At 34.1% G+C, this 27,722-nt stretch overlaps 1 protein-coding gene across 3 annotated transcripts in view; it reads right to left on the bottom strand.

Moving 5' to 3' along the window:
* LOC150102474 (serine/threonine-protein kinase Genghis Khan-like) overlaps positions 1 to 27,722 on the bottom strand; it is a 550,831-nt gene that overhangs the window by 154,731 nt on the left and 368,378 nt on the right. For all 3 annotated transcript variants that reach the window (XM_090399333.1, XM_090399335.1, XM_090399334.1), the window contains exons 29-31: positions 23,722 to 23,861; positions 18,102 to 18,183; positions 6,078 to 6,221 (exon numbers count right to left, since the gene is read on the bottom strand). In XM_090399333.1, coding sequence (XP_090255459.1) covers positions 6,078 to 6,221; positions 18,102 to 18,183; positions 23,722 to 23,861 — 366 coding nt within the window. The remainder of the gene's footprint in view (positions 1 to 6,077; positions 6,222 to 18,101; positions 18,184 to 23,721; positions 23,862 to 27,722) is intronic.

Genomic DNA, 27,722 nt, shown 5'->3' with positions numbered 1-27,722 from the left:
ATAGGCGGGGTGTTTTCATTGTGAATTTTCGGTAGTCCGTAAATTCTTGGGGAGCGCGCGTAGTGAGGAAATAGTTTTTTGACCATATCTTCGGGCCATGTGGTGATTGACTTGAGTAGTTTCTCTGTTTTGTTTTTTGTTCTGTTGGTTGGGTTGTAGTTAACCCAATTTGTATGTGTTATTGTCAGAGACCAGCAGATTCATTTTTTCTACATAAGGGTACGTTTAAAATGACAGTGGCATTTCTTTTATCGGCTCTGGTTATTACTATGTTCGGATTTGTTTTAAGTGATTTTATCGCTGTTAATTCGTGTTTAGTTATGTCGCTTGTTATTGTTTTATAAAATGTTGGCAGTTTCTATACGTATTTTGTCTGCTATGTTATTAGGCATGAATCTTAGGCCTCTTTCCATATTGCAAATAACTTCGAGTTTGTTTATTGATTTCGGTGCTATAGCAAAATTTAAACCTTTGTTAAGTATAGAGCTTTCGTCTTTGTTTAGAGCGTGGTTAGATAGGTTGACTATGTTATTGATACCTGTGGGTGATTGGTTGTTCTCCTGTTGTTTCTGGTTGGTTGTTGTTGTTCACTGTGGCAAACTTTGAATATGGTGGCTGGTTTTGTTGTTCTTTTTGTCTTTGGAAATTAGGTTTTCTTTCTTCGTTTGGAGGATGTACTTTGCTGTGTTGTCCGTAATCTTTTCTAGGATTATCCAGATATCTGAGTTTAAGTAGCTAGACAGTTCTGTTTTTTCTTTTAGTAGCTGGTTTTGTGTAGTGGCTAGGTTCTTTCTGGTAGCTTGGATCTGCTCTCTGAGTAGTGCTTTCTCCATGCAGTGGTATATTCGTTGTGCCTTTGTTGAGGTGAATTTTCTCTTTAGCCTGATGCAATTAGGAGTGATATTGCTGTCCCTACACAATTTTAAAAAAGCCAGTCGATTGATCAAATTTCAAACTTGGATCTTCAGCTTACCATATTGATTACATCGCTTGTGGATCGAATCTCCATGAATTATCGTAATCCTTTCTTTTAGGGTTACACGGTGATCAGCATTCAATTAAAAAAATTTTTTTAATGGAATTTACAACCGTGTTAAAAAACTTTTTTTTATTATCCCGACTTTTCGATCTTCACATCAAGATCATCATCTTTGTGCACGTATTATAGTCGGGTTATTTTGTATGGCAAAACGCCTTCTACTTACAAAAAGAAGGCACAGCCATGGGCTCGCCATTATCCCCCACCCCCATTGCTAACTTTTACATGGAACATTTTGAGCAACTTGCCCTAGATTCCTCCCCTCTAAACCCCAAAGTCTGGCTTAGATACATTGACAATGTTTTCGCGATCTGGTCCCATGGCCGCCAGACATTAGACACATTCCTTAGTCACCTAAACAAACAACACAAACGCATACAGTTCACAATTGAAATTGAAAAACACAACACACTTCCATTTCTAGATACACTTGTCACACATCATCCCTCTGACAATCTTTCCTTCACTGTTTACCAAAAACCGACACATACGGGACAATATATACACATAAACTCCTACCACCACCCAACACAAAAACTAGGTGTCATCAACACACTAAAAACCAGAGCTCAGACGATCTGTTCCAGTGAACAGGCACTGAAAGACGAATTTAAAATTATCAGTAATAACTTACAAAAAAAGGATACAGCCTAAACACTATTAACAAAATTCTCTACAAAACCAAAATAAAAAACAAAGACAAACCAGACTACAGTAAAACTATAACCATTCTCTACATTAAAGGAATATCAGACAAAATAAACAGAGTACTACAAAAGTACAACCTCAAAGCCACCTTTAAATCTCCTGCAAAATTAAAAAGCTTACTCAACTCATCCAAAGACCCACTCCCTCCACTAGCCACCCTGGAGTATACCGGATTTAATTTATTGTACTTGCAACATACCATATATAGGAGAAACAGGACGCGCAATTCCTATTAGACAAAAGGAACATAAACGACACATTAATCATGCCCTGAATACCTTACACAGAATTGACTGGAAAAACCACCACTAGCTGTCTACATCACACCAAAACATGGTATGAACGGAAATTCAAGGAAGCCTGTGAGAATATTATCAACCACCCCAATCTGAACAATAATGATGGTCTAAAAATCCCAAACATATGGAAGGTATGTGTTCGACCCACGGAACCTTCCTCATTAAGAACAACTATAAACAGGACTGTAGAAAATCCAGTATTGTAAATCAAAAATAAGAATTGTAATACTTAAAATAGGACACCAATTGTTTCTGAAAGAATGTTTATTCCTGTCATCGTAAAATAGAATTTAGCTTGATGTAATTTATAATTTTTTTTTTCACCAGAGGTCACGCCAGTAGAATAACATGTGATCAAATCATTGTTTCTCTAGCTTACAGTTAATGATGTAACTCAGCTTGTTCTGTATATGTATGTACGCTCCAGATGATGATCTTGATGTGAAGATCAAAACATCAGGATAATAAAAAAAAGTTTTTTAACACGGTTATAAATTCCATAAAAAATTTTTAAAATGAATTCATGCAAGTATACTTGAGAAACAGTCGAGAAGTATTGTGGAAGGGAAGCTTGGTGAAGAACATGCTGGATTCAGGCCAAATAGAGGCTGTCAGAATCAGATTTTCACTTTATGACAAATAGTTGAGAAATTGTGGGAATATAACAAAGATCTGTATTTAAGTTTTGTAGACCTGCAAAATGCATATGACAAGGTGCCAAGAGGAAAAGCAACTCAAAACACTACAGTTATATGGTATCAATAGGACATTATATCAAGCAATAATTAGTCTTTAACTGAGTGGTAAGACAGCAGTTAGAATTGAAGAAGAGGAAGATCATTTGATATTAAATCTGGTGTCAGACAAGGATGCACATTATCCCCTCTGTTATTCATTAACTATATAGATCACATTATGCAGGAAAGCAGTAATAAACCTGATATCAAAATTAGAGATGTTAATCCAGCTCTTTACTTTATGCAGATGGTGTTATACTTTTAATTAAATCCGATACAAGTCTGCAAGATTCTCTGACTAAATTGAATAACTGTGGTATTAAATTTGGTATGAAAATCAGCAATAACAAGACAAAGACAATGAAAATAGGCAGAAGTAATCAAAATATCAACTGCATCGTGAATGGATAACCTATAGAAAAAGAAAAACATTTCAGCTACTCTCAGGCACAATTTCTAGTAAAGACGGTAAATTAAATATGGAAATATACAACAGAATCAACAAAGCTGGTATGGTAGGAAGTCAAATGAATAAATTCATATGGAATAAGAGGGAAATTAGTCAAAATACTAATTAGCAGTATATAAGACAGTGTTCAAACCAATTTTAACTTATGGATCTGAGAGGTAGGTTAGAAAAAAAAAACAGTTGTCCAAAGACTAGAAACCACAGACATGAGAATCCTGAGAAAGAATAGGGGGCATGAACAGATGGCATCAATGGCAATATCGTATTAAAAACAAGGATATTAGGAAAGAACTTGACATTGTAGCATCCAGGAATGTGTTAGCAGAGGTAATCTCAGGTGGTATAGTTACTTAAACAGAATGGTTGGCAGGAAAAAGACCCACGGGAAGACCAAGATACAGGTGGATTGATACAATAAAAAGTGCCTTAGAAGACAGAAATATAAGATCTGTTGGAGTCTTGACAGATTACAGATTGATTTGGAGAAAAATTGTTGATAGGAAGTTAGTAATGATGTAAGTTCTTCATGTAGTACTATCATAATATCCTGTACACCCCTTGAGGGTATATATATGTCAGGAATTTGATGATGATAAAGTAAAGGCAATGGTGTGTGAACAGAAAATAGTATTTATGTTGACTCATCCTATGATTCTGGCCACATATATCGTTATAGTACCTATTATTTACTTCACACTAAGCTTAGAATATTTTTCTATCACAAATGTCATATTCATAATAATGGTTCAAACTGGCAAAAAAAAAATAAAATAAAATAAAAATAAAAACAAATAAATGAATAAAATATCATTATAGCAATTTTATTTGAATATTTGACAACTATTTATTTTCTACCATGCACAAAAAATAAACAGTTGTCATTTTTAAAGGCAGCATACTTGAATTAATAAATTACAGCCCAAACATTTTGAGAACTATAAAACAATGCAAGCCTTTAACTACCCAAGTGGCTACACAGATAAAATATATCAAATATATAAGCTTCATATATTCATGTTACTTCAATAGCATCCAATTGTTATATTTACTTCGACGGACACTTTGCATCCATGTAATTATTAACATGTATACATGTCAAGGCCAGTATAGTGGTTAATCATGAATGGCAACAAACAGGAAAGTGAAAAGCATGTGGTTTATTGCAACACCATTATACAGAGATCCAAAATTTAAAGCTCTTGTCACCATTGCTGATAAATATTTATTGTCACTTTAGCTAAAGATAAAAACTGAGAGGAGAGAATTGGGAATAAGGCCTGCATTAATGGATACCCTGGACTTTAAAATGCATGTTCTGAGGTTAGAAATGCAAACATTGTAAAAGAGAATTTTGGCATTATTTTCTGGAATATACAAGGTATCATACCATTTCATTGGGAATTTTCTATGAACATTTTTTTTTGTCCAGTCTGATTTCATTTCTTATTCTTCTCTTATGACTTCTAAGAAAATCTAAACGGATGACCTCAGAGGCAAGAAGTGCCTCACTGATCTGCATCTTGTTCCCCCCCCCCAAAAAAAAATTGTTTTTTCTATCATATTAGCATCTTTCATGTCTCTAGATTACTTCTACTTACATATTCTTGAATATGAATTCAAGTTTCTTTCTAGTCTCATTTTTGATATGGTTCTGTCAATGCCATTAGTTAAATTAAGGGCACCCCACCTAGTTAGGATTCTAGTCTTTTGTCCGCGTGTTTCACTTAGTGCTGTGTTGCTTTTGTGTGTGTGTTATAAGTCTCATATTATAATTCCGGATGATGTCTCAGTGACTGAGATGAAATATTGGAAGAATTAAATAAAATTTTTAATCCTTTCTTAGTGCTGTTTCACTCCATTAAGCCTCTAACATTGATTGCCTTTACACATTGGTGCAATGAAAGTTATGCTCACCAGGGATTTAATTTTGCAATTATAAATGCAAGAGGATTTATAAATGCCTTGCCAACAAAATGAAACAAATAACCATTTTATTTCAAATGTTATTCACTGGATGACTTTGGAGATGAGAAGTGTGGAGATGTTACTTTGTTCAAAAGAAGACACAAGTTCAAATACCAAATGTGATGCTAAAAACTTCTTGAACCTTTTTCAATTAATCTAAGATAGCAGTGCTTTACTTCTATTAAATAATCAAACTTGGCATGAGAACACATATTGACAGACCTAATATACAGAATCTACAACTGTCAATTGTGGGTAAGCAGTTGGATTAACATGCAATATGTAAAAGTTTAAATACCAGCTGAAACTACAGTTTTCTTACTAGCTCCTCCAAACATTAAACCATCTTCACTACAATATTTATCATGATACTCTTTCAAAAGTTTATATCATGATTTATCCTGGAAGTTACAAAAGGAAGTAAGGCAAAGAAGTAAGTTTTTTGCATGGAGAGTGGTTGGGGCATGGAATGCATTGCCTAAGAGGGTGATAAAAGTGCAAATGTGGATGAGTTTTAAGGAGTGGTATGATAGACTGTGTTATTTAAGGTGAACTTCCCACAATGAGTCTTGAGACTCCATGGAGATTAGATATAATAACAGAGATTACTGTTAATATTCTTTTACACATTAATGACTAGAATGTTCAAAAGTTAGTGTTTTTGTTTCTTTTTTTCCCCCTTTTTTTTTTAAAGTCCATATTTTATGTAATCAGATTGGATGATGCAATTAAAAAAAATTGTTCTTTATTTCTCAAGAATTTGGAAAATCAATTACTTTGAAATCAAATTGCAAGTAGCATTTCTTTTGTAAAAAGATGCTTTCGAAATGATAACCATCAAAAAAAAAAAAAAAACTTACCATTCTAGTTGGCAGTTTATTTCGCCTAAGAATGCGATGCAATTCATTCAATGCATCTACCCATTTGCTTTTCTCACTTTCTCTATCTACCAACATAAGGGTGTGGTTTTTGATGCCTGGAGGATTCATCATTGATGTAGTCACCTTTAAAGAAAAGGAAAATTTTACGTCTATTATAAATTACAACTATGTGCCAATCACTCATATATTACATAAAATTACTATCAGTTAACTTTCAATACAACAATCCAAGTTTTAGCCAATGCTCCATGGTATTATTATTAAATTAAGAATATTTGCAACAGCAAACTTTCCATTATAACATTTCTTTGGTCACTCCAAGTTCATTATGGTGATATACAGTGCTTTTTAGACAGACACAGTATGGCATGCTGGCACCTTTAGAAATTTCTTAATATGCAGTAATTTTTACATGTTTAGCTAGTATACAAATAAGCTTAGTTACTTACTGAAACTTGCATTCTTCACTGTGTGTGTGTTGTTAATATATTTGCAACATAAAACTTTTTTTATATTTGCTATATAAGATTTATATTAAAATTATCGTACACATTTTACTTATTTTTTATATACTTGTACAATAAATTTTTAATGAACTGTGTGTTATAAATTTAATTTACTGTTTTTATTTCAAAAATATTATCATCCTATGAAGTCAGTAATTTTTTAGTTTTCTTTTTATATCCTTTTAATTTTCAATTTTCATGCTAGAATGAGCACTGGCAGCTATTGTTTTACAAAAAAAAAAGTAATGGTGATACACACACACACACCATTCAGTCAAACAAAAAATTAAATATACTTATAACTGCCCCTCCAATTCCTTAGGACATTGAAATGCAATGCTTAAATGATAATGTACACACTTTTCTTAATAAAGCAGACACAATCAATAGTTTAATAATTTTTACTAACTGATCCATTACATATTAATTTTAATAAAAGTTAATGATTTAAACTTTTGGATAGAGTATATTTATGTCTTTTGGTGCACACACACACACACACACACACACACACACACACACACACACACACACACACACACACACACAATATGTACCATCAATTTCCTTCTTATAAATACACATGAAAGCATGCATGCATGTGTGCACGCACGCACGCACACACACACACAGGCAGTCCAGGACTTCCATGACCTAAAATATCACTAGAAGGCTTGACTTCTGGTAAAAAAAATAGTCATGTTTATAGTGTCCCAATGATCTACAAACGCTATGGGTGAAGAAGAAGGAAGTGCACTTAGGCATTTGTTGAACTTTATAATTTATTTAGAAGGTTATCTCATGGATATGTAACAAATTACATTTACTTTTCGATGAAAAAAAACAAAACTTAACATGAGCTGAAATAAATTATATGTATACAAAATAAGACAAATTCCTCGACTGCCTTGTACTATCACACATATGGCTAGTTAAGCAAAACCATGTGACTGCACATGTTAGACATGTCAATGCTTTGAGTCGTATCAAAACAATCAAGCCAGTAAATCATCAAGTTGTACCAAAAACAGTCAAGCCAGTTGACAAGCTGTGGTAGAGTTTGAGTGTGCATATTTGTTGCTTTTGGTAGAAAAAAATAAGTGAACACAATTTAGAACAATGCATTAAGATCAAGTTTTGTGCAAAGTTGGTGATGATTATGCCATGATAAGAAGTCTAGTGTATTTGAGTGGCATAAGAGGAATCAGAAGATGTTAGATGATGAAAGAACTGGGTGACCACAAATTTATGTGTTGAACATGTAAAAATGTGGAGGGAGCATGCCAATTATTTCTGTCTGAAAGATGATTAAGCATATAATTAATGGCAAAAAAATTAAATTTAGACAGAGAAAATGAGGAAGATTTTGACAGAAAATTTGGGAATGAAAATTTCTGCAAAGATGGTGCAATTTTGAGTGAAGGTCAAAAACAGTGGCAGCTTGATGTTCTGATCTTTCTTCACAACTGGCTTTTTTGGTAGTTATAACTGATGATGAAACTTAGTGCTTTCACTATGCTCCTGAAATAAAACACCAAAGTTTGCAATAGAAAACAGTCTTCACAAAACAGAGTGAATGTCACAGTTGCCAATCAAGACAATACTTGTTTATCATAAGGGCACAGTTCACAATGAATCAATTAACCCTTTAACTGCTGATTTTATATTCTACTCACATTGTCCCATGTGCTGAATTAATTTTGCAAAAAATTTATAAATAAAATCAATTAAAATTCTTACTGAAGTAAGAAGTCTGGACAGCATCATACATTCTTGATATACACTTGTTCACTCACAAAAATGGCAATAAGAGTGTTTTATAAAATTTGCATAATCAAGGGTGTCCACTTGATTAAGCAAATTACACACATTAATTTATGTAGAAATTAATCAAAATATATAAAGAGCACTATTATTTACAACACAGCTACTACTAAGCCTACCAAATGCCAGGGTAGGAAAATCCTAAAAATTTAGCATGGAATGATATTTTTTCAAAACAGGGTTGTACACAAGTCCAATGTCACATTTGGTGCACATATACCGGCTCTTACGGCGCTTCCTTCTGCTCAAGAGGGTATTGGAACAGACATAACAAACTCAAGCTGCATTCTTCTTCTTCTCAGTAGAAGGTACAAGAGAAGGGAAATGCCTTTCTTTGAGATGCAGTGGTTGATCTCCAGGTGATGGACGTCTTTTTAACCTCTCTGTTATTCTGGGGATATGGCACTTTTGAATTATTTCCCTGATATGCATGAGTTGGTAGTCTGCTAAGTTTGCATTTTTTCCAAATTTTACATTATAGAGACATTGGGAATTTAGAGTATGATCATATCCAGAAGGTGGAAAAATAGTTTTTTGTAATAGCTAGAAAAATGTAAAGTTCTTGAGGGGTGGTGTTTTTCCACTACTTTAGTTGAAGATGGTGTAGATGGTCTATTATTTTGGTGAAGGTATGAAACTTTTGTTTCGTCAGTTATTGTTGTCATTAGTTCTATGGTAAAAAATTGTTCAAAAATATCTAAAGCTGAAGAATCATCAGTGATATACCTGTGATTATTCCTGAATTACTGCTATCAAATTGGTGTACACTTGGAGTAAATGCATCATCACGCCACTCGAACAATACATCTTCAGTACGAATTCGCTTATGCACATTCGTATCGAGGCTTTTGTCACTATCTTGCTCGCTTGTAACACTTACATCACCAGGATCTTCTTCATCTGAAGTACACAATTCACTTAACTCAGACATTTCTTCTCCAGACTCATTTGTTGTTAACAATTCATCAATTTGATCATCAGTAAGATAACGCAGATATTTACTGGTAGGCGCCATATTGTGACATCCCTGAAATCCCCGCAGTCACGTGGTTTATGTATTGTGCTGCATTATGATTAGTTGCACCAGTTCAAATTTTTCTCCTAAGATGTCATACAAGGACAGAAACCCAAGTCAAATAAACTTCAATTGGTTGGCAATAGATGGAGGAACCTACCCATGAAGTCTGAATATCTTACGACGATTCTTTCCATACTAAAAAATTGCCTGAATATGGGGGGCGTGCCAACTGTACATATACGGGCTCAGCAAAGCAGCCTTGTATTTCTGAGCCCGTAATAATACATTCTCAGCAGTTAAAGGGTTAAACAGTGAACAAACATTGTTATTTAGAAGTGCTGGCAAGGTTACATGAAACTTTTCACATAAGAAGAGACCTGAACTTTGGCTTAACTGAATAATGACAATGCCCAGCACATGATGCAACAGCTGTCTGTGTTTCTGACTAAAAATCAATTACAAAATTGGACCATCCTTCATATTCACTTGACTTTGCCCCTTGCAGCTTTCGGCTGATCTCATAACTGAAAGGATGAAGGGATGTAGATTTTCTGACATTTCTGATCGAAAGTAATGTGGTGACAGTAATAAACATTCCAGATACGTTTTGAACAATGGCAGCATTGTTTAAGTGCACTGCTTCACAAGGAGATTACTTCGAAGCTAAAGAAGTTGCATGTCTACAAGTAAGCAAATATAGCCTATACACATACAAAAGTCTCTTTTGCCACAGAACAACCTTCATCCACTAGTTCTCCTCTTGTGTCATTCAGCACTATAGGGGTGCCAAATGGGATGACCTCCATGACTTCTATTCCTCCTTCCCTTGGTCCAAACACTGCTTCAGTTCTCTTGACAAGAGACACCGACTCAGACTGAATGACAGAAATACTCCTCACAAAAATGAAGGCCTTCATCCCAAATTCATAACCACCATCCAAGACTTGGTTCTCAAAAAAGTGTGCCAATACAGTAAAAGAAAAAAAGTTCTGCACATCATGAATGGCTCAAGACCAAACCTCCAGCTGCTCACTCTGCCTATAACACAGTTTGAAACAGCTGTAAAAGAATCATCATTAAATCCAAATTAGAGTTTGAAAAGGCCAAATGACTCCTGTCCAAATGGCAGCCACTCTTTCCAGTCCCTTGCTAAGGCCACTGGGAGCAACAATTGCACACTCTTGCAATCTAGATAGTACTGTAGCCACCTCACCAAAAGACAAGGTCAACTTACTGGAACCACTCTTCTCTTCCAATTCTGCATTGATGATTAGGGCAAAGTTCTCTCCACTCCAAGAACTGCCTTCTCCATGTCACCCATATTTTTCTGCCAGAAAGAAATCCGAAAAAAATCCTTAATAACTTGAACAAAAACAGGACATCTGATGGTATCCAACCTATTGTGTTAAAAATTTGTATTCTAGAATTAACATTTATCCTGTATTGCCTCTTCAGTCTATTCTATTCAACTGACAAATATCCCTAAAGCATGAAAACAGGCCCACATCCAGCCCATCCCAAAGAAAGGTGATAAAAGTCAATCAACAAATTACTATCCAATTGCTCTCACTTCTGTTCTCTCTAAAATTATGGAGAAAGTCATCAACAATCAACTCTTGAACCACCTAGAGACCAAATAACTAATCAGTGACCAGCAATATGGATTTTGCTATTCACAATCTACAGCTAATCTTCTAGTGCTCACCAACCACCTCTATACTCAAGCTATGGAAAAATTTGGAGAAACTCATGTAGTTGCTCTTGACATCTGAAAAGCATTTGATCAGTTTTAACACAGGCACCTACTTAGCAAACTGCCATCCTATGTTCTGCCTTCCACACTCTGCAACTGGATCACCAATTTTCTCATTGGTTGCTGACTGTGTCATTGTAGATGGTTTCTGCTCCTCAGGTTTATCTACCAATGCAGAAGTATCTAGGATTCCATTCTTTCACCTATTCTCTTTCTTCTGTATATAAATGACTGCCAATCCTATCCATAGCTATGCTGATGACAGTACACTCCATTCCTCCTTTATATTTGACAAACTTGTACCGCTCAAGTATTAGAATCCTTAAGGTCCACCACAACCAATGTCCTGAACTCTGATCTCCTAGCTATCTCAATTGGACAAGGACAACCTTGTAGACTTCAATGCCACCACAACTCAGTCCTGTCTGATCTTTCACAAGTAAGAGCTCACATTCCCCCCCCCCCCTTTACTTTCAATAATACTTAGATATCCAAATACAATCAGATTTTCCTTATTGAACTAACCTATACCTTCAACTTTTCCTGACCATAGAAACTATGGTCAGGAAAAGTTGAAGTACTTGGTGTACTTTTTTGCACAAGACACTACTTCACACCTTCACGACTGCTAACTCTGCCCAACCATGGAATATTGCTCTCATATTTGGAGGGAGCGCACCAAAATCATCTTTAAGATTGCTTGATTCTATCCAGAAGAGGGCAATCCAGTTAATTAATGACCCTTCTCTTAGACAACAAGTTTCTGTCTTGTACCTATTCTACAAATACTTTCATGGGCAGTGCTTTGCTGTGGCCACTATTATTCTTCCACTTTCCTCCAAATTCATTAGAACAAAAGCTACCGTTAACCAACATCTTTTTGCAGTCCATCTTGAAATTCACCAAACCAATTTTAATGCATCCCCTTTCATTCCATCTACTTCTGTTCTTTGTTCAAAAAAGTAAACAGATTCCTTCTTTTTTTCTTATCCTCTTGTCTACATATGACTGATCTTAGAATTGAAGGAAGTGCAGGAAGATGGTTTGATGCTAAATCTGGTGTCAGACAAGGATGTACATTATCCCCTCTGTTATTCCTTATCTATATGGATCACATTATGAAGGAAAGTGGTATTAAACTCAAAATTGGAGATGTTAATCTCAGTTCTTTACTTTATGCAGATGATGTTATACTTTTAAATAAATCCAGTACAAGTCTGCAAGATTCCTGACTAAATTGAATAACTGCTTTAACAGATTTGGTATGAAGGTCAGCAATAACAAGACATAGACAATGAAAACTGGCAGGAGCATCGAAAATATTAACTGCATTGTGAATGGAGAACCTATAAACAAGTAAAATATTTTAGCTACTTAAGTATAATTTTTAGTGAAGATGGTAAATTAAATAATGAAATAGAAAACAGAATCAACAAAGCTGGTATGGTAGATAGTCAACTGAATCAATTTATATGAAATAAGAAAGAAATTAGTCAAAACACTAAATTAGCTGTATAGAAGACAGTGTTCAAACCAATTTTAATTATGGATCTGGGTTAGAAATAAAACACTTGACCAGAGAGTCCTGAGAAAGATTATGGGCATGAACAGATGGTATTTGTGGCAATATCATATTAAAAATGAGGATATTAGGAAAGCACTTGACGTTGTTAGCAGAACTAATCTGAGGTGGTATGGTCACTTAAACAGAATGGGAGAGGAAAGATTAGCAAAGCAAGTGTTCTCTGCCAGGTAGGCAGGAAAAAGACCCACAGGAAGACCAAGATGTAGGTGAATTAAGTAAAAAGTGCCAGAGAAGACAAAAATATGAGTTCAATAATGTAACAGATAACAGATCGATTTGGAAGAAAATTGCAGATAGGAAGTTAGTAATGATGTAAGTTTTTCATGTATCATATATTCCACATTCCCTGAGGGTACATGTCAAGAATTTGATGATGGTGGTGATGAATAAAAATAAACAATTATAATCCTGCAAATTTCGGAAGTCATCAGACTTACATTGTCCGTGGTACTAGGAAAAGTTGTACACAACAAAAGACTATAAAACAATTAATTACACAGATGTTATCAGAACATCAGAATTGGTGCATACAAATAAGTAATTCCTGTATTCGTGTTGGAATACTGCTAATTGTCACAGAACATGACAGCAACAACTAGCAGTGTTACAACATGCATACAGTAATGAATTTAATGTTTTTATTCTAGTTACTCATTTGCATGTACCAATTGTGAAGTTCTGATAACATCTAATATGTGTAATTAATTTTTTCTAGTCATTTGCCGTGTATAACTTTTTTTTTGCTGTACCCCTAACGATGTAAGTCGGATGACCGATGAAACTTGTAGGGTTACAACTGTCTATTTTTCTTACCCTTTGTTTACTTTAAAATATGGTCTCAATACTGGAAGTTCCCTACAAATCATATTTATTGCATATATTAATTTTAAAAAACATTGCCGTGTAGATACAAATAAACAGTACAGTATATTCTTATTTCTCTTGCTCATATTGTCAAAAGCAAAATTTCTCTGCTTAGGTAGAAAACACACACACACACAACACAGATTGGTATTGCTGAGCGATTGTTACAGGATGGGGAAAAAAATATACAGTTCACAATGCCTGTGAACTGTATATCACCAATGATCGGATTGTGTATTTCCCTGGTTGAAAGCCCTTTTTAATGCTCTTAATACTACAATTATTATTACATGAGTTCTGAAACTCATCATCACGGGTGAGTGCTTTTTTGAATGATTTTTTGGTGAATGCATTCAGGGAGTGAGGCATGATAGGATTATCATGCCTCACTCCCTGAATGCATTCACCAAAAAATCATTCAAAAAAGGACTCACCACTTTCCAAGCAAAAAAATATAGGCTAAGGTCATTACTAACCACAAAAGAGGATATAGAAACTAAAATGTTTCTATAATATCTTCTCTTTACCACTTTATCAAATAACTTCTACAACTCACAAACTCTCAATCTATTCTCATAGGGAAATTTCTACACAATAATCACCATCCTGGTCACTCACTTCTGGATCCTCTCTACCACCATCCCCAAGAAACCCAGGTAACTAGACCAGTACAAAGTAAATCTAATTGAGATGTGACCATATCAAAGCCTTATAAAGGGAATGATAACTTCCTTATTTCTCTTGTTAGTGTTTCCTTCAGTAATCAAGTAATGTAATGAACTAGTTTTGCAATTTTTGCATTGAGACATATGGCACAGCTGGTCACCTGCCTTCTTGATTATGGTCTTTCATATTCTACTCTGGGTATCTGCCCATCAACTACTCTCATATTCATATCAAGAACTTAGTATTCCTCCTCATTTGCTTCTGTGACATAGCTTTATGTGGTACCTTGTCAAATGGCTTTGCAAAACCATTGTGTAGCTATTTCCTTTAGTTAGGATAATGTCCCAAAATTGAGATGGTTTAAAGGTAATCATTTTTGTTAAGGTTAGGATTATGAATGTGTGCATTACAGCTTCTTTATACAGTTTTTCCAGAAAAAAATAACTTTTTTTCCCCCAGAAGAAAATAACTTTAAAAAAAAAGGAATATATTTATTAAAGTAGTTACGAATATAATTTCATTTATATTCGTAACTATGTTGTTCAATTCCTTAAGTGATTTAGTAATGCATAACCAACGTGTGAGCCTGTCTACCAGAAAATAACTTTTGTGTAGAACTTTGGCATTATTCCACTGAATTTTGTAGATAAGGCATGGCTTGCTAAACTATTTTTATTCGGCTCTTTAAATGAAATATGTTTTTGATGTTTTTCAAGATGAATTTGTGCAGAACGACCAGTCTGTCCATAATAACATAAACTGCAAGAACAGGGGATTCTGTAAACTCCAGAATAAGAAAGAGGATATTTGTCTTTGGGAGAGATAAGGAGAGTATTTAGTTTATGAACTGGATGGAAAGGGACTTATAGGTTAATTTGATAAGAAGTCCTGCTACTTTTTCTGAAAGTCCTTTAACATATGAAAGGACAAATTCTGGATACTCCTTGAGGAAGGTTAAGATGAAGGCCATAATTATTGATTATTTTATCGATAGTTTTTTAGAAATAATGGTAGTCTGATAATAGACAGTTCTTTGTTTACAAGAGAATCAGTTGAACATATTTTAGATCTGTCGACTATACCATATTTCTGACAAAGGTGATGATGTGAGTTAAAATCAATGTATTTGCTAGTATAAGAGTTGGTTTTCTATATACTGAAAACTGTAGACTGCCATTTGGTTGATGCAGAACGAGAACATCCGGAAAAGTAAGATGGTTGTTATTTTCTACCTCTAGGGTAAATTTCATTTTTGGGTTTACTGAATTAATTTTCTCAAAAATTTCATGAAGATCAGACAAAGAGAAGTTCCATACAGTAAAAATATCATCAACATATCTGTACAAATTCCATTTCAGGTGAAAAAATGTTGAGAATATGTTGTTCAAAATGTTCGGTAAAGTAATAGCTAGAGTAGGGGAAATGGGAGACCCATTGGTGTTCTTTCTATCTGCTTGTATAATTTATTTTGACAATATAATAAATCCTGAATATCCTGAATTAATGACAAAGTCAAAATAAATTTACAATATCAGGAGGAGAATCATAATGATTTTCCTCCTGATATTGTAATTCATTTCAATTGTGTGAGTGATGTTTTGTAGAGTGACACTAAATTAAAACTCACCAGAAGATCTGTGGGTTGTAAGGATTATCCTGAAATTTTATTCTTGAAATCAATTGAATTTTTTTTAAGAAAGAAGCAGAGTTTTCTATAACCACAGAGAGAAGATTAAAGAGGAATCTTGAGAGTTTATGTCGGGCATCCTATGCAGTTCACTATAGGTCTCAATGGAACATTTTCCTTATGTAACTTGGGAAGACCATAAAGTCTCGGAGGAAAATCTTTATGAGCTTTTAGCCTTATGGTTCATTCATCCCAGGAATGAACTTCATCTTCATGTTACAACTGATCTAAGCAACTGTTGAGTTTATTGATTTGTGATTGAGCTGGGTCTTTATCAATGCCTCTGTAAGTAGTATGATCTTGAAGTCGAAGATTAAGTTTTCTAAAGTAATTGTCCTCATCACGAACAACAACTGCATGACCTTGGTTGGCCTTAGTAATAATTGTATTCTTATTATGTTTTAGAGAAGATAAAGCATTAAACTCATTTGATAAATTGCTTTGAGAAGATATTGATTTGAATAAAATATATACTGATGGAAACCCAATTTTAGTAGTATATGAACAGTTACAAGAACCTTTATTTATACTATACATAAAGTCCATAATGGAAATAGTTTTTGGAGCTTTGAAGCTACAGCACAATCCAATCCTTTCAATAAACTGATATTTCATCATTGGATAAAGGATGGCCTGAAATATTAATGACAGTTTTTGAGGAGTCAATCTAGTTATTAACTAGCATATTTTTCTTATTCAATAGAGAATTAAAATTTCTGCACTATGATGCAGTTTAACTGTCATGAAAACTTTTTCTGAAAATTTTGTTCTGAGTAGAGAAAGTTTTCATAACAGTTAATGACAGTTATTTTGTAAAATCAGGTAAGAAATGGAAGGACATGGCCAAGGAATATGGTTGTGTAGCGGATTGCGGTATACTGGTGCTTACAATCTGTGAGGAAAGAAGGAATGATTCATTTTAGAGGATATAGTTACAACTGATGTCAATTTCTGAATAGTGTTTAACTGTGCCTGGAGCCAGCACATGACCATATATTCTTCAGCCATAGCCTTCCATTTCTTATTCAGTTTGCCAGCACAATGAACATGAAAAAGACTAAATCTATTCACCTGTAGTGTACTTCCCCATAAAATGGGACCTCATGGCCATTGTATCATCATACACTAAATAAATATAACATAAAAATGAAAAGTGTTCCAAAGGTAAGAATGGTAATAATCTTAAAAAAACTGAAAACTGTTATAATTTTCTCGCCTTTTAATATTAAAACTGTGGTGGAGTAGGTTATGGAAATGAACTCCATTATTTATAACTTTGAGGCAAAATATACTCAATTTTTCCTTATAATGTTGAGAATTAGTGCTAATTAGCACTCCACTTATATAACTCATGATGTTTTCTTTATCTTACTTAGTTATCCTGTCTCCACCCAACACATTTTAACTGTAAAGCAAACTTCAAGATAAGTAGTAGATCCTTTCACCGGAAATAAGTAGAAAATACAATAATATTGAATCTATTAAATGGACAAAATCATCAATGATTTTGGATTCAGATACAAATTCTATGATACAAAAGAGCCTCTGTAGCTTAGTCGCTATAGACGAAGCCCTTTGGTCAGAAAGACCCGGGTTTGATTCCCGTCAGTGACATGAGGAACCTTTATCTGGTCTCTTTTGACTAAAGCTGAGTTAGGCGGTCTCATAAGGAGGCAGGTCCCCCCCCCCCCTCCAGAGACTCGGGTTTTTCATCCCTCCCGAACAGGCAAACCCATGAACACAGAGATTAGTCAGAATACTTAAGACCCAGCCATAGGCCTGATTCATCAGCTATATGCCAGTCCCAAGCCCAGATAAAAATAGGGGAAGGGGATTGAGATGGTGCTGTACTTCCCCGTAAAAAGGGGCCTCATGGCCATTGTATATCATACACTAAATTAACATGACATAAAAACGAAAAGTGTTCCAAAGTAAGGTAAGAATGGTAATAATCATAAAAAAACTGAAAACTGTTATAAATAAATATGGTGATTGTTTAGTACATACACAACCTACTCTGCCACATTTTTGAAAATAAGGATACAATCTTGCATATATGAGTACACATGCATGTACCAATAAAAAACAAATATTACCTACCCTGAAAATACAAGGTATGTCTTTCTTGTTTGCATGAATCACATCTGATTCAAGTACAGAACTAACAGAAAAATCTTCATCCCTAGAAAATATTTTAAAAAATTTACATTTAATTATTTTCATATTGAAAACCAATGACTTTTCTTGGGAGTTATTTTTATAAATGCAACACGCAGGTTATGAGCAAATAAATGACATAAAAACTCCATTCTACATTTTTAAATTAATGTTAAAGATGATGATTTTGTCTCTAGTTAGCAACAATGATCATGAAGTACTGACTTGTGAAGGGACTAAGTATATTGATGATCCATTCGGAAAAGCTTACAAGTTGAACTAAAAAAGAATGAAATTAAGACCAACTGATTAGAATACCACATATTCATATTACTCATGGTATTATTGAATGGGAAGGATACTGGTAGAGCATGAGAGGCATTAAAAGAGCTTAAATGATGCAATATCAGAATTTGTCCCTAGAGTATGAAAAATAAATCATATAAGAGTAAATTGGATTTGCAATCTTATTAAATAAGAAATTCCTAAGAAAAAAATGATGTGGAAAGAAAACCATGTGCATAAGGATGATGTAATTTATGAGAATAAGACATAGGCCAAAAGAGTTACAAGTATTGTATGGCAAGCTAAGCTGAGTCTGAACATGAAAAGAAACTGTGAATGTACAATAACTCTGGAGAATGCAGATGTAGAAGAGATAATTTAACCAATGACTGCCCATTCTGCTAAGAGCTATCAACCCTGGTTGGTGTATGCAGCACAGAACTCAATGTGATTACTACACTGAGTGAAGAAACTGAGATGTATAAGGAAGAGATACCAGAGTTGATATCAGCATGGATGTAATGTGTTCAGCTGAAATCGCTGTGCCTTTGACCTGGTTTTATAATTTGAATCTTAGCACAGGTAAGATTTTGCAAGAGTGGAAAGAATGTATAATAATTCCATTGCAGGATATTCTGCAATGGAAGGTGGGGGGGGGGGGTGGAACTTAATAGTGGATATTTATATTTCTTCATATAAGAAGAAACAGATTTAACAGTTATCGATTATGTTAAGAAAATGATTACCAGACAGCTGTTGGGGAAAGAACATATGACAGATAGGTTTCATAACTGTTTTTCGTCATGAAAGATGTAGAAAGAAAAATAAAGATGTAAACCTTAAATTTAGGAAATAAAAGGATGGAAGAAAGTAAAGATGGCTAGTTTATAATCTGAACATGAAAAGAAACATCTCTGAAAGCTAAAGTCAATCCAAAAGAATTTGATAGTTATGCTGCAAGTTAGAGAAAAGTAGAAACTAAAATTTCACATGTTTTTGTGGTTCTTTAAAAGGGAACACTGTAGTGTTTGAATTAAGGATTTCAGATCCAGAGGTTTTATTTTCAGAGAGCTGGAAATAAAACTTCTTTAATAAATTTGTTGTTAATACAACATCGCAGTGTAGATAGGGTAAAACAATAACAACAAACAAACAACAACCAGTACATTTACAGCTGTACGTAAATGTCACACAGCATTATATGTAAAATGCTTGGTCACATGTTCTAGGCAAAGAATATTGCTGGTCAGCGATCGTCAACAGCATTGTTCACAATGGGAAGACCAAAGGATTTTTTGGAGTTTGATAAAGAACTCATTATAGGTGCCTGTCTGGCTGGAGCCATGGTTTTGAAAACAGCAGAGCTGACTAGTTTCTCAAAAAGGTGAGATATCCCAGGCATTTAATCAGTGAAAAAAAAAACCATATTGCTAGTATATCTAAAAGGCATAACTGTGATCCTAATACAGTCTGTCAGGAACAAGAGCACCATCATTTGAGAAAGCTTGTGTGGACAAACGGAACTTCCTGTGTGCAGCAATTGACTGAAGCATTTAATGAAGGCTGTTCCTGACCCATATCTCACTGAACTATGTGCAGGGAATTGAGGAGGATCAGTATTAGCAGTCATATGCCTATATGGAAACCAGTAATTTCTGCAAAGTTTCTAATTCAGTGGCTGGTATGTGTACCATCTATAGGACTCTATTCGGTCAAACTAATGATATTTTCATCTTTGAAAATATCATTAGTTTGAGTCTACCCTCTAGATTTCTCTGTCTTCCAGTATAAGTCTTTTCATGTGTTAAATTGTCATTCATTATTGAATGACATCAAACGAAACATACTTTTGCTTTGATTAAATTAATCTTCAACCCAATTTTGACTGGACACTCAAGCTCACTCTCTTAATTTTATTTCTAGGTCTTTTGCATCTTCTGTCAAGAGAACTATATTATCAGCAAAACACACGAGTTAGAATCTTTCCATTGATTTTAGATCTGACTGCATTATTCTCTTATTTATTACTTTTGTAAATGTACTGCATTCTGCTGGTAATAAACTAATACATCTATACTTTTTTTAATATTCTCCTTTTCACCTTTTATTTGTACATTATTAATGTACAAATAAAAGGTGAAAAGGAGAAAGGTGAAAAGGTGAACAATGCATTATTAATAATGCATTGTTCCATGCACCTGAGACCCTTCTCAGTTAGTCAGAGATATTGAATGATAATTAGTTGGCTTTTGAAAAGCAGCAGTAAAGACCTTTGCTAGGAATCCATAAATTTATTTTCACTGAAGATTCTCTCAGGGATGGCAACTGGTCCATGGAGAATGGTGGTAGATGTATCATCACAGAATAGATGTTATCTGGTAAGCATGTGACAGTGTAGGTTTCAGATGTTCTTCTTGAATAGCCTGTTGCAAAGTTCCAATATTTCAGACCAGAGAATTTGATGGTTTCTTCTTCTTTACTTTTTAGGGGAAGGAATTTGGGGACTTACGAAGATATTCCTGAATTTCGTTTTCTGGATTTTGCGCAAGATCATTTCAGTGTTGCTTGATCTGGTTACAGAATGTGTAAACATTCTGTAATTCTCAAAATGTCCAAGATGCTTTTGGCTCTAATGATAGATGCAGTGTACCACAACCTCTAATTTTGCTCAGAATCCTGACACCTTATTATATGCCTTTTTTCAGATCTACAAAACTTAAATTATTACTATTCAGAGAGACTTCCAGGGAGTAGTCAGGAACTCATCGAGGGAGGCCATATTATTTGTAGCAGCTGTCAACACCTGTTCTTGAATTCACTTACATTACTTGCAAACACACCATCCAATGGCAATCCATTCTGCTTTGCCTCTTTACAAGGCCTTGATAAGACCTCACTTGGACTATTGTGCACAGGGATGGTCTCCTATTTTCCATTGTGTTTCTGATACAGTGGAGAAAGTGCAAAGTAGAGTGATAAAAATGATATCAGGATTGTGGAATACTGTTTATGAATTGATTGAGATTGAGAATTTGTAGACTGCAGACACAAGCAAACAGGAGACAGAGGTGTGATATGATTGAGACAAATTTCTGAGAGGGTCATAAAGGATTTCAGTTGATGGAATATTTCATTTTATGGAGAGTGGGGAAAGGACAGAAGGGCAACCCTGGAAGCTGAGAAAAAATACTGCAAAGAAAGGGTGGGAGGCTAGATTTTTCTCTCATAGGATGGTATGATTGGAATGGATTGCCATTGAATGTTGTGTGTGCAAGCAGTGTGAATGAATTCAAGAATAAGTGTGATAGCTGGTGCATGTAATATGTGGCCTCCCCCTCACTGAGTCCCTGACTCACTTATGTCTTTCTTAATAACATCATCCCTCTTTCTCCTGTTTACTAGTGTCTGCAGTCTATAAATTCTCAATCTATCCTCATTATCAGTATTATGCAATCCTGATATCATTTTCAACACGCTTCTTTGCACTTTCAGAATCACCACAGAAACCAGACCTGCATGCAATAATCTAAGTGAGATCTTATCAAGGCCTTGTAAAGAGGCAAAATGACTTTCTTATCTTTACATGTCAAAGTCCATTTCAGCATTGCAATTATTCTTCTGAGTTGTATTTTCAATCTTTGCTATGACTCTTGAACTTCCCGTCTACTAAAACTCCAAGATCCCTAATCAGTTTCTTCTAGCATAATCCCACTAATATAATATGACATTAGATATCTAATCATACCAAAGTGCATGACCTAACATTTATTATTTATTAACATTGAACTGAGAGCCATTTTCACGTGCCCACAATTCCATCCTATTCAAATTATTCTGCAAGTACTGCATATCAGCAGATAGCTGTATGTCAAATCCTTCCCAATGTACAGAATCCTTTATATATTCCTTATTATATTATTTTTCAACAATTTGTCTTAAAGTAAAAATCTGTGACTTTTACTGTTCAAGTTTCTCTTAAAGAATTTTTCTAAGTTTCTTCTCAAGTATGCCTGCATAAATCTTACTGATAACACTTAATAGGGAAATTCTAGAATTATAAATTGTATTTCATAAAGAGTATAATCCGAAGATAATCAAATGTAATGTTAACAGGTTTCTTCTTTTTTATCAACATTCTGCTCATCCACAGTATTAATGTATTACAGGTTGAACAACCACTTCTGTGTGTGTGAGTGTGTGTGCAGGATAACAACAAAAAATACTGAAATTCCAGAATGATTTTTTTTTTTTTTTAACCACAACCAACAGGGTGCAAGTTCAAATTCCACTGTAGATATGGATGTTTGTTCTTATCCTTAAGTGGATGATGAATGTTATTAGCTGGTGTGAGATCACTACATTACTTACTGGAGGTTTGAAGTGGCTTGAAAAAGTTTCATGTTTAGTCTCTAGAGCAGGATTTACATATTATGCAAAAATTTAAAAAAATACAAAGATAAAAAATTAGCAAAAAAACGAAAAAAGACTTAGAGCAAAAATTTAAAACCTTCTGTGGGAGTCACATAAAATATCAAAATATGCAGGCTAAAATCCTAAACTGCATAACCAAATTTCCTGAATGATAATGCACAATTGCAGAAAGATGCATGTACTGTCTTATTACATGGAGACAGTTACCTTGGCTGTAATTCTAAACAAAGACTAGTAGTGTGTCTGTTAATTTGTGTGTGTGTGTGTGTGTGTGTGTGTGTGTGTGTGTGTGTGTGTGTGTGTGTGTGTGTGTGTTCTCCTGCCCTTTTTTTTTTTCTTCTGTTTTTAGGAGTTTTGAATGCTCTGAATCATGGAAAAAGCAGATAAGGCTATGAGGCTAATATATTAAGACTGTGAAGTCAGTTTTTCAAGAGACAAAGGTTTTCAGGCTGAAAAACTTTGCAATCTCTATACGAGACTGGCTAACACTTAGCTTCAAATGAAGTCCCTTGATAGATGGTCCTTCCTTCACATCCTACATTAGAAATGAACCAAGATCTTTTATACAAGGCAAACTGCAAAATAATACTGTTTACTATATTACACAGACTAGGACCATCTAACAAAACAGCATCAGAATATGATTCCCTCCTAATGAAAATTGAAATGAAACTTTCTGGAAATTACATTTCAAAATAATCCCTAGATCCTGAGAGACTTGTTTTTATGTACTAGGGAATTCATTTCTACTGATGTAGACAAATCTGGGGCAAATGCAGAACTTTTTATAGTGTATGTTAATAACAATTTTACATTGTTGAAATGTTATTTAGTAAATTATTCTCACCTCATATCAAGAACCTGAGAAACCCAAATACATGGCTGAGCATTTTTATCCTGAATAAGATCATATAAAAACAGTTTGAAATCGCAAACAACAACAAACTGACGCATCCATCCCTTTTTCACTCCACCTGGTTTGGGGACCTATATAAACAAATAAATAATATAATCAAACTTGATATACAGTGCATTTTTGCCACAAAATACTTGGTCAAAAATTGAAAAAAAAAAAAAAAACATTACTAGAAAGTCCACATCATAAGCCTGTCCACATCATAAGCCTGTCAATCAAATATATTTCAGAACAAAAACTGTCCATACCTTCAGTGTGTGGATCCTCCCAAGCCCCTGATCAAATTTTCCACTCTTCTAGCTCACAAGTTTGTAATAAGTTAGATATTTTGGATCATTTCTTCCTCAGTATTAACTACATTCTATTTGTTTGATGTTGCTGGATGCAGTAGTTGAGCAAATTTCTTCAAACCATGTTGTAAGATCATTGGCAGCAAGACATTGTGCATTCTTTGACACAAGTGACAGAGGCTGTTATGTTAAATAGTTATAACATAGGAAGTATTGTATTATCCAGAAGTGCTCATCCTTCCAGGCAATACAATCAAAGCTCTGAGTCTATATCATGGGAAATGGGTCCAGACTATTACATCTCAGTAACGAAACTTACTGAAATGTAATAGTCTGAAATACCAACTGAAAGCATTTAAGTAGTATCTGTGATACCCACAGAAAACCTGTCTAATCAGTAAAGGGTGTTGTATGATTTTCATTTCATATCATACTCCAATGCTCTACAGACTCATCACAAACTTCTTTATGCCAGTGGTCTCCAAAGTGTGGTACACATACCCCAGGGGGTATGCGAGTCGATATGTGGGGTACGTCAAAAAAGGTTTTATATTACTAGGAAAAAAATTAAGTAATTAATTAAAGATAAAGAATATTACTTTCTTTCATCAATTAAACATATATCTAATATAGACAAAGACGTTATAAAGATCCTGTACACTTAAATTTGCGAGTAGCGCACACTGGGCAACTTTGCACACATAATCGTCCTGGCAAAGCTGTCATGTTTTTTAAAACTAGGGAGTAAATCTCTTACTTCTTATCATTGCCATTGTTTATAGAGCATCCTAGTGTTGATAAGCCCAACTAGAGAAGGAAAATTGCTTAGTTATCCTGCTATGTACAGATGACCCCATAGCTGTATTAATTATTTGACTATTAGTAATAAGTTTAACGATTTTTTAGTATATATTGTTTCTGTGCAATTTCAACGTCTTTTTGTGCTTACTTTTACATTTACACTAGAAATAGTGAATTGATATTATTAAAATTGCTTACATTTTTTAAAAGTGTTTGATATTATCAATAGTAAATTAATTATATTTAAATTTTACAAATTAACAAAATGGATAAATGGTTAAAAAAATTTCCTCCAAAGAAACCGCAAATTGAAGATAATTATGATAGTACTTCTACATCAGACGAACAACAAGGAAAAGATAGGATTGATTCTTCTATTCAAACAAGTTCGTTATCAGTCAAATTAAGTGATAAAAACATTAATCTGAAACTTAACAAAACCTTGCCCAAGAAAGTTCGAATTATCAAGAAGACTACTTGAAATGGGGATTTACATCGACAATAGTCATCAATGAACCTCGTCCTACATGTATATTGTGTCATGAGATGTTATGTAATGGAAGTATGAAACCATCATTATTAGTAAGACACTTAAAAACTAAACATCCTGAACATGAACACAAATCTTTACAATTCTTTGAACGATGCTTGAAGACATGTAATTCTCAATCCAACAACTTAAAAAAATTCACTAAAATTAACGATAAATATTTGGAGGCATCTCTTGAGGTTGCATTCTTAATTGCAAAAGACCAAAAGCCACACACCATTGGGGAAACACTTGTACTCCCAACTGCCATAAAAATGGTAGAAATAATCCATGGAAAAGAATATGCAGATAAACTAAAATATATTCCCTTATCAGCAAATACTATTGGTAGATGTATAGAAATCATTGCAGATAATTTAAAGAAGCAACTATTAAAACAAATGACTCAATGTGGGAATTTGCTATACAGCTTGATGAAAGCACTGTTGCCAACATGTCTCAGTTATTGGTATTTACTAGATATTATTTTAATAATGAATTACACAAAGAACTACTTTTTTGTGAGGCACTTCAGGAAAGATATCTTCTCAACAGTAAATAACTTCTTTGTTAAAAACAATATTTTTTGAAAAAACTGTTTAATCATAACTAGCAATGAAGCAGCTGCTTTAATTGGTACAAAGAAAGGATTCAAAGGAAAAGTAAATAGCACCACATGTCAAATTCATTCATTGCATTATCCACAGGCAAGCTATTGCGGCAAAAAAAAATGCAGCCTGATAAACACAAAATACTACAGGATGTTATCAATATAGTTAATTTTATAAAAACGAGGCCTTTGAATAGTAAAATATTTACAGTACTATGTCAAGAGATGGGCAGCATCCACGAAAATCTTCTATATACCACACGTAGGTTCGTTGGTTATCTCGAGGAAAAGTGCTTAAGAGAGTTGTAGAACTAAAAGATGAGTTATGCATTTTCCTACTGGATAAAGATAAGAAATTTGCATATCTTTTCAATGATGATAAGTGGTTATTAATACTATGCTACCTAGCTGGTATTTTTGAAAAAGTAAACATGCTTAATTTGTTTCTTCAAGGAAAAGATAACATTTTAACAATGAATGAGAAAATAACTGCACTTCAAAAGAAAATGGTGCTGTGGAGAGAGAAATTTGAAAAGAGATGTTTAGAAATGTTTCCATCTTTATCTAATTTCGTTACAGAAACTAATGTAAATGTAAAACAAACAAAATGTCTAATATCTGCACATTTAAAAAGTTTAGAGACATATTTTTGTAACTTATTCAAAGATCTTACTGGCAAAGAATTTCAATGGATTTTATATCCATTTGCAGAAAATGTAAAAATTGACCACCTTCCAATTATTTTTCAAGAGCAATTAATTGACATTAGATACAACACAACTTTGAAAAATGAATTTCAACAGAAATCTCATCACAATTGGTGGATGGGACTGAAGTCCGAGTATAGCAATTTAATAAATACAGCAAATGATGCACTCCTACTGTTTGGTTCTACTTATTTATGTGAGGTATCATTTTCTGCAATGACAGGTATTAAACCCAAATATGGAAATAAATTAAACTTGGAACCAGACCTTCGTATCGCAGTATCAGAAGCCATCAAACCAGAATTTCAAGAAATTATGAAAGAAATGCAAGGCCATGTTCACATTAAATATTGTAATAAATATGTTTGTATCATATTTATTACAATATGATACAAACATATTGTAATAAATATGATATTACAATATGGTGTACAGGATATGATAGTACTACATGAAAAAAATTACACCATTACTAATTTCCTATCTACAATTTTCCTCCAAATCAGTCTGTTACTTGTCAAGACTCCAACATTATCAGATCTTATATTTCTATCGTCGAAGGCATTTTGTACCGTATCAATTCACCTATATCTTGGTCTTCCTTTGGGTCGTTTTGCTGCCAACCTGACAGAGAACACTTGTTTTGCTAATCTTTCTTCGCCCATTCTGTTTAAGTGACCATACCACCAGAGATTAACTCTGCTAACGCATTCCTGGATACTGACAATGTCAAGTTCTTTCCTAATATCCTCGTTTTTAATATAATATTGCCACTGATGCCACCTGTTCATGCCTATAATCTTTCTCAGGAATCTCATATCTGCGGTCTCTAGTCTTTGGTCAAGTGTTTTACTTCTGACCCAGATCTCAGATCCATAAGTTAAAACTGGTTTGAACACTGTCTTGTATACAGCTAATTTGGTGTTCTGGCTAATTTCTCTCTTATTCCATATGAATTTATTCAATTGACTTCCCACCATACCAGCTTTGCTGAT

Source organism: Typopeltis vanoorti, chromosome 10 (genome assembly GCF_054136105.1).
Source record: "Typopeltis vanoorti isolate ZY-2024b chromosome 10, IOZ_Tvanoo_1.0, whole genome shotgun sequence".
Classification (NCBI taxonomy): domain Eukaryota; kingdom Metazoa; phylum Arthropoda; class Arachnida; order Uropygi; family Thelyphonidae; genus Typopeltis; species Typopeltis vanoorti.
Note: the sequence above shows the minus strand (reverse complement) of the source record. Positions and strands in the feature narration are given on the sequence as shown.